At 50.3% G+C, this 8,435-nt stretch overlaps 1 protein-coding gene across 1 annotated transcript; it reads left to right on the top strand.

The window, feature by feature from the left end:
• Positions 1 to 319: 319 nt before the first annotated feature.
• LOC125916728 (SH3 domain and tetratricopeptide repeat-containing protein 2-like) lies at positions 320 to 8,429 on the top strand. Its single transcript, XM_049623029.1, has 5 exons — positions 320 to 492; positions 2,552 to 2,674; positions 3,823 to 3,973; positions 5,841 to 6,037; positions 7,887 to 8,429. The coding sequence occupies exons 1-5, from the start codon at positions 457 to 459 to the stop codon at positions 8,076 to 8,078; spliced, it is 699 nt and encodes a 232-aa protein (XP_049478986.1). The 5' UTR covers positions 320 to 456; the 3' UTR covers positions 8,079 to 8,429.
• The last annotated feature ends 6 nt before the right edge of the window (positions 8,430 to 8,435 follow it).

Below are 8,435 nucleotides of genomic sequence, written 5' to 3'. Positions count from 1 at the left end.
ACTGTTACACTGTTTCTCCATCCGAGCATTCCAGCTTCACCATCTCACTGAATCCTCCCAATAACCCTCCAAGGCAGGTACAATGACACCCCCGTTTTACAGATGGGAAAACTAAGGCACAGAAATCTTCTATACTTTCTCAAGTTCACACAGATGTTTGAAGCTGAGCCAGGCCTCTGATCTCTCCGTGTGATCAGGGACAATCTGGTCCTGGACAATCTGGAGGGTCGCTCCCTCCCAGAGCCTCAGTTTCTTCCTGTGCTGAATGACTCCGAGGACCCTTTGAGGGGGCCCTTGACTCACACCTAATGGTTCCATGTCTGCCCGCTCCCCCAACCCAGGTCTCTCAGGAGATCTCTCACCTGCATCAAGGAGAGCCTGCGTATCTTCATCGACCTGGGGGCGAAAGACAAGGCTGCCGAGGCCTGGCTCGGAGCTGGACGACTCCACTACCTCATGCAGGAAGATGATCTGGTGGAGCTGTACCTGCAGGTAGGTCTCCTGCAGAGCTCACCTGCCCCCTTGGGTCATCTGGGGAGACAGCGTACCCTCCAAAGCGACCAGCTGGAGAGAGGTGATGTCCATGCTGAGCCCTGGGAGGGAGGGGTGACGCTGGGATGTTCCCTGGACACAAGATGGAGCCCAGAGTGGTCTGGTGACAGGTGGCCGGTCCCTGAGTCCATATGGACGTGTGGGCTCTCAAAGAATGTGGCAGGAGAGCCGCTCATCTGTCGTGTCACGATCGATCTCCGCTAATCTCAACACAAACCTTGACTTCCGGGGTTTTGCGACAATATGAGGCGAGGTTGATGAGTGCAGGGTGTTAACATTATTGTCCTCTTCCAGTCTTTTTGTTTGCATCTCTTTAATGCCTGAGATATGGGATAGTGTAGTGATGAAAGGCCGGGGCTTTGCAGGCAGACAGCCTGGAATCCAGTCACAGAGCCATCAAGTATGGACCACGTGACCTTGGCCTGGCTGCACTGGCCACATCACAGGGCCTCGGTTTCTTCATGGGTAAACCCCATCTCTAAGGGTAAGGATTATGTGTGTCACTTGCGTAGGAAATGCATATACAAAGCAAGCATTTACTAAATGCTTGGGACTTAGTGAATTCTTAATAAATGGCATTTTATTATTATTATCATCATCATTGCTATTATCTGCACAGTGCCGACATTATGATGGTATACATCATTTGTTTCATTGGAAACATGTCATTTAGCTTTTCTTCCTTCCCTTTTCTTATTTTTCTCCCTTTTTATTCCCCTTATTACTTAAACTCACACAGTCACTTCCGCCGAGACTTAATGATGGTTATGTTAACAGTGAGTGCATGCTCACTGTGCAAACACATCACATGCCTGCTGTAGTTTAACCCTCATTCCGAATACAGCAGGAGTGTCTACTCCAGTTCCCATTTCACGGATGTGGCTCAATGAGGCTGAGTAACTTGCCCAAGGGGATACGGCTGGTAAGCTGTGAAAACTGCCCACGGGCCGTGTGACACAAAGCCTTCACTCTCAGCCTCCATGCTCTCCTGCCATGGGACTTTAGAGCTGGAAGCTTTTTCAGAGAGCAGACAATTTGGCCTTGCTTTCACTCTCCAGGCATGAGGCCCAGGGGCGGCTGTCTGGGGTGTGCATTTGCTCGGCCGGCAGAGCCCCCTGATTCCCGGATTCCATCTCCCCACCTGTTTCTCTGTGCAGCAAGGCAATAACAATTACTGCCGGGTCTTCCCCAGGGACCCACTGGCCAGCCCTGGTCTCAGGCCCACACAACCCCAGACCTGATTTTCTGCAGAGTTGTTCTCAACCTCAGGCCCTCTGAGGTCCCATAGCTGGGCTGCAGACGCTGTGGTACATTCTTCAGCTTCCTCACTATGTTTTGTTTACATGCAATGTGGAATCACTGGCTAGAGATAGAGAGGTCGTGGGCGCTAGGGGAAGGGTATCAGGCTGGAAGACACTAGCATTTCTTTGGCAGTAACTATTATGTAAATGTAGAGAGTTTTCCTTATTCTTTCTGAGCCTCGGTTTCTCCGTCTGCAAAGTGTAGGTGTTGGATGAGATCGCTGTTTTCCAAACTCCAGTCATTTGTGTAGGAAGTTAGTTAATGGTTTTGTCACGTTTATGTATTGCCTGTACCGTTATTATTTTCTTTGACTCAACTTCAGATCAACTCAATTTGATCAATTAGAGCTTTTTACACTAAATCACACTATCGGAAATCACAGATTTGGATGCATTATTCATCTCTCCTAAAACATATTAAAATAAATACTTAACTATTGAAACACAAAATGCTTGTCTCTGTACTGCTAAAAAATCATCTCAAGGGCTCCCCAAGTAATCTCTCATGCCACGATGGGGAAATGGCAGACTAGGGAATTGCAAAGCCTTCTTACCAGCCCCGTCACTGTGGACCACAATTCAACGTTCAGAGGATGTGAGCCGAGAGTTGAACCAGGTGGCCAGGACCTCGCTCCTGCCGGTCCTGTGGCCGTTTGGAAGTCTTCTCTGCCTTTGACAGCTGTCTCTGTCCCATCCAGGCAGCCATCCAGAAAGCCCTGAAGTCCGAAGAGCCCTCCCTGGCTCTCAAACTCTATGAAGAAGCGGGCGACGTGTTCTTCAATGGGACCCGCCACAGGCACCGTGCGGTGGAGTATTACCGGGTAAGTCCAGCCAGCCCAGCCAGGCGCTGGCACAAACGTGCCAGGGCCACAAGGCCTGGGGCCCCCTTCCCCTCTCTTCCTGTTATTCCTTTTCCTTTCGTTCCTCATTCAATGCCTATGTGGTCTTCCTTTCTTCAATCCACAAGCCCCCAAAGAAGGAGTTGATAAATTCTGTCATTCCTAGGCTTGATAAATTATCTTTTCTGGCAAAACACGCCAAAATAATTGCATCTCTTGGGTGAGTGGTGCTTTACGGTTTCTGGCTCACTTGTGTGTTTACCAGAATGTTCCCGGGTACCACTGGGGGCACGGTGGGGAGATGATTGGTCCAGGGATGAACGCATGTGTTTTACTATGTTTTTATTAAGTGGGCATTAAAATACACTTAAAATATTAAACATGTGTAACACCAGCTCATCAAACCCATGAATTCATTATCGCAAAGGATGAGGCAGAGGGTTGGCTCAAAAAATAATTGTAATTAAGTAATCCTGCAGATGCGAAGCAGATGTGTCAAAATCATAATGGTTGTTCGGTGAAGTCTGGAAAGCTTATTATCTTGTTTGACCCTAAAATTTCTCTTATTCATTCGTTTGCTTGTTCAGCTCTTTCTTCAGTCATCAAACATTTATCGAACACCCACTATGTGCTGGGCACTGAGCTAGGGGTGAGGAGAGCACGCAGTATGTCCCTGACCGTTGAGGTGCGCGTCGTCATATGCACTTCATAGATGAGAGAATTAAGTCGAGAGAGATGAAGTGACCTGCCTAAAATTCGATCTTCATAAAAATAACGGAAATGGCCATTACTGGGCGCTCTCAGACAGCACGCGTGAATTCCACAGACTGCCGCGGGTGCCAAGGGAGCCTGTGAACTGGGACGTGACTAAGTTCCCATGTGGCCCTGAGATAGGTCATCTTCCTTTTCCCCATCTCGGCTTTTCTAGTCTCAGGAGGCCTGGTGACCTTTACAGTTCTCCTACCTCTAGAATCTGGGCAGAGCGACCAAGAGCAAGGACCAGGAGAGCGAGCTGGGAAAAGCCACGCGTGGTGGCCCCCCAACCCCACCAGCACAGTGTAAGCGTCTAGAGTGCAGTCTGTACCGATGATTTTTAGCTAGACTAGGGCTCCATGTGCCTCTGTTCCCAGGCTGGGGCTGTCCCTTTAGCGAGGAGGATGAAGGCGGTGAGAACGGAGCTCCGGGTTTTCAACAAGCTGACGGAGCTGCAGATCAGTCTGGAAGGCTACGAGAAGGCTTTGGAGTTTGCCACTCTGGCGGCCAGACTCAGCACAGTCATAGGTAAGTGATCCGGATGGTCTGGCGTGTTGAATGGGCGGGCTAAAAGCTTATCCTGTGGTGGTGGGGGGGGCGGGGGGGGGATGGATAACAAAGCAGTAACAGCAAAGGCTCTGGAGTCAGACTGTGTGGGTTCAAATCCCGGATCCAACTGTCGGGAGATCTTAGTTGTAAGCAAGCTGCTTAATGTCTATAAGCCTCAAGCCTCAAGCCTCAAGCCTTCAAGGGAAATAAGGCTTAAAAATAGCACCCACCTCGTGCAGTTGTTATGAAGACCCATGATTATCCATGTAGAACCCGCAGCACAGCGCTTCAGCGTTTGGTACGTAAGTCCTAGATAAGCATTACCTGTGTCACCCTGATTATCATACCACCATTGGTATTACTGCCTGGTATGGGGTAAATGGTATCCTATCCCCGCACTGGCAGTGCCCCTGTTACCAAGGGCCTCTGCCCTAAATTTTTAATTGGTTGATTGTTAGTCAAAAGCACATTTTTTTCCCTGCAGAATTGAAATGTAGATGAAGGTCAGATTCCCATTAACTTCACTCACTATGGGGCTGAAATAGTTTGCAATTATCACAGAAGCTATTGGGAAACAATGTGAGCCATCAAAGCAGAAAAAAGGCGGAATAAAAAAAAAAAAAGATGAAAAAAAAACCCCACCCTCATCTTGAATGTTGGTGTTGAGGAAAAGCAGGTTTGATGAGAGAAGGCTTGATTAGATGTAGGGGCAAATGGAGTCTTCAGCGAGGATGCTTGGAGGGACTTCTGGGCATTCTCAAGGGCCTGAGACGTGGATGGCACTGGACTTTATTGTGTCTTAATTGCACTTCAGAGCTCTGTCTCCTTTTCCTACCTTTTTCTTTACTGCAGAAAATCTTATCTGAGTGACCGCTAGCTCGGCAGAGGCCTTGGGAGCCCCAGGCAGCTCCCTCTCTGAGAGTTCTTTCTCCTTCCCTGGGCAGAAGCTGAAAGCAGGCTATATCCACTTTTATGCACTTCCCCGTGACTGGATTTTTCCATATCAGAGAATTTTCTCTCCCTTGGATTTTTTCTTTTCTTGTTGGCCTTTGGTTCTTTGAAGCCTAAAAAGTGGTGTTTTTTAGACTGCATCAAAGAGCCACCTTGCAAATATTCCAAAAACACAATGGGAAGCCTTTGTTCTCTTTAAAAGGCCACTTGGTATTAAAGGAGTTGGTTATTAAAACGACAGACCCGCCCAAACCCCAAACAACAAATCATAGACCCATTAGAAACCGAGGTTCTAAAGCATGGGTTTAAAAGTGAGCAGGTCTTTGTAGTAATCTGAGACCTGGAGCTGGTGGTAAAGGAGCCAGAGGGTGACTGATGCCAGTGGCAGCCCCCCGGGGCTTCTCTGAAGGGGGAGACTTTCAAGGGAGAAGACGTTTGCACTACAGAGTCATTCGTTGCAAAGAATCCTTAGCCACTGCATCAAGCTAGACTTGCCACCAGTCTCATTACAGGGAATTGGAAATCACTATCTCCCAGAATCTTGAGTTACAGTCACCTCTGTAATAAAGAAAAAGTTTTCTTCAGGAAATCGTCCCAGGAAGTCATGACGGGCACACGTGCTCTCATCACTTCCTCCCAGAGCCCCGTGTTGCCTTTCGCGTCACTTACCGCAGATGTAGTGTTACTTTTGTTTGTGAGATTATTTAAGGGGCATCTGTGTCCTGTGAGGCGAGAAACCTCACGGGGGCAGGGACCTCTTCTGCCCTGTTCCGTATATCCCAAGCACCGCCCCTGATCCCTAGAAGACCTTCAAAAAACAGCACAGACTGGGTGCGTGGACGGATGCCGTCAGGTGTTGGCTGCACGATCTCTCCCTCAGTCTTCCAATTCCTAGGAGATCAGAAGCAGGAGCTGGTGGCCTTTCACCGCCTGGCTACGGTGTACTATTCCCTGAGCATGTATGAGATGGCTGAAGACTGCTACCTGAAGACTCTGTCCCTCTGCCCACCCTGGCTGCAGAGTCCCAAGGAGGCCCTGTACTATGCGAAGGTATATTATCGCCTGGGCCGACTCACCTTCTACCAGCTGAAGGTAAGAGCCGTGCTGACTTACAAGGTTGTATGACAGCTACCATCCAACCCCACTCTTCCCTGACCCTTAGCCTTCAGGGTACAGCTGAGTGGGCCAAGATGGGGAGTCATATCTCACAGGGTGAGGGGGTGGTGGTGACTCATCTGGGAACACGATGGTTCTTTGCTACTTAGCCCATGGGAGACCTCAAACGTGCTCCTGTCCGCTGAGGAGACGGATCATAGCTCGAGCTACTCTTTCTCCTTGCCCTGCTCTGATTTCCGTAGCCGCTTTATCTGTTAGGTACAATGGGGACATGGCCTAGTGCATGTGAGTTCCTCAGGGGCCTATGGAAATCCACAAGATACAAAAGAGCTGGAGACTCCCACATTAAAATCAAAATCAGTATTTGGGGCGCCTGAGCGGCTCAGTCGGTTAAGCGTCCAACTTGGGCCTCAGGTCATGGTCTCACAGCTCGTGAGTTCGAGCCCCGCTGACAGCTCGGAGCCTGGAGCCTGCTCTGGATTCTGTGTCTCCCTCTCTCTCTGCCCCTAACCCACTCGCATTCTGTCTCTGTCTCTCTCAAAAATAAATAAACATTAAAAAAATTGTTTTTAAAAAAACAACATTAACATTCAACTGTGCGTCTTCAAAATATTATGGATTAACTAGCCAGTTGCAACGTGCTGCTTATAAAGTTCTATACAACTCTAGGACAAATCTGGGTACGTGTTGACACGACTGAGAGAGCGAGGTGGGATCTCCGAATGTAGGCACGCCTCCATCCTCGCGAGGCCTTAGCCCTGCCTCCCGTTTGCTCTGCTGGAGCTGAATTCAGAGCTTGTTTTTCCAGTCACTTCTAGAACTGTATTGGTGGTCTGAAAGTCTCTGCTACAATTCTGGCCCTTGAACTTTGCCCCCAGCATTGGCTTCCCTTTACCAGAGGTCCCTGTCTGCACCAGCACAGCCCTTAATCTCTTAATATTGTTCTGAGTCACGCCTGTGTTTGGCCCCCAGGGGATCCTCAGCGCGGCTCTGCTGTCCGTTTCTTATTTGCCAGAAGTTGTTTCTGGCCTGAATTAATTATTGACTTATGAGGGTTAATGGGAACCAGACTGCCTTTTTGAATCTCACCCAAAGAAGCATCTGTTCCTCATTCGTACCATGCAGGAAGGGACGACGGTGGGGCGGTGGAGATGGCAGAGGCCATCTTGCCTCTGTCCCATAGCTCCCCGGAAGTGGTTCAGGGACACGGTGCAGACAGTCTGATTGACTTGACCAGCGGTTCCAGGGATTGCAAGGGGGGAAGAACTCAACTCAAATTAGCTTATGCAAAAGAGGCAATTTACTGGCTCCAGTAACTGGGAAGTTCAAGGATAAATTTAAGAGTTCCAGGTAGTTCTGGAGGCTGGCGCTCCAATGTCATCATGGATTTCCTCACCTTTTCTTGTATCTCTTGGCTCTGTATGTTTCTGCTTCTCTCTGTTTCTTGGTGTCCTTCCCGTCCAGCTATTGGCAGGTTTACGCCCACATCTCCAAGGGTGAGGGACATTTTCTCTGTTAGGTCACACTGAGAGGTCCCAGGGAGTGGCTGGGGTAGGTCAGCTTGAGTCATTTAGGAATCCCCAAGGCAATGTGCCCAAGATGCTGCTGCTTCACGATCGGCTGAGCCTGGGTGAGGTGCCACCTGGCGTGGAGGGCTACTGGAGGTAGCAATGTCGCTGGTCCCCCAGGAACCAGGAGAAGGGGGTGGGAACATATGTGGGGTAGACAGAATCTGGAGTTCTGAGTTCCCGTCACTGCCTCTTGGCCTCTCCTGGAGATGTCTGCTCACTGCTGTCTCTTCTCTGCCCCCACGTCATGGGGTTAGGACGCCCACGATGCCACCGAATACTTCTGGCTGGCCCTGGCAGCGGCGGTCCTGCTGGGTGACCAGGAGCTGCAGGACACCATTAGGAGCAGGTTGGACAACGTCTGCCGGAGCCCCCTGTGGCACAGCAGCCCCTCGGGGCGCTCCTCAGAGAGGGCACGGTGGCTGAGCGGGGGAGGCCTGGCCCTCTGAGGAGGGCTGTCCTACATCCGACCAGTGGCCATGGCCAGAAGCTGCCTCCCTGCCCTGGGCTCCAGGACACCCATCTGGAAGGTCTGCATCATCACCTGGCCCAGCCCCTCATCTTACAATGAGACTAGCACCGCCCAGAGGGAGGGGCTCATTTGGGTCGGCCACACCAGGAGTGGATGACAGAGCAGGGACTGGAGGTCTTGGCTTTGTGTCAGGGGTTGTGTCTAGAGCCTTTTCATTGGACTGTGGCCCTTCCCCACACACAGCCTCTGAAACGCACTTTCTCAACACTACGTTCTAGAGAACATGAGAACCCTTGTCCTGAGGGGCAACCTCTCTCCTCCACCCCCCCCCCCC

Source organism: Panthera uncia, unplaced genomic scaffold, assembly GCF_023721935.1.
Source record: "Panthera uncia isolate 11264 unplaced genomic scaffold, Puncia_PCG_1.0 HiC_scaffold_1038, whole genome shotgun sequence".
Taxonomy (NCBI): Eukaryota; Metazoa; Chordata; class Mammalia; order Carnivora; family Felidae; genus Panthera; species Panthera uncia.
This window is presented reverse-complemented; position numbering and strand designations above follow the sequence as displayed.

Excerpts from the sequence above, each read along its gene's own strand:
- LOC125916728 (XM_049623029.1), top strand. The coding sequence starts at position 457 with ATGCAGGAAGATGATCTGGTGGAGCTGTACCTGCAG. Across the intron at positions 3,974-5,840 it reads CAGACTCAGCACAGTCATAG|GAGATCAGAAGCAGGAGCTG; the intron begins GTAAGTGATCCG and ends TCCAATTCCTAG. Across the intron at positions 6,038-7,886 it reads TCACCTTCTACCAGCTGAAG|GACGCCCACGATGCCACCGA; the intron begins GTAAGAGCCGTG and ends TCATGGGGTTAG.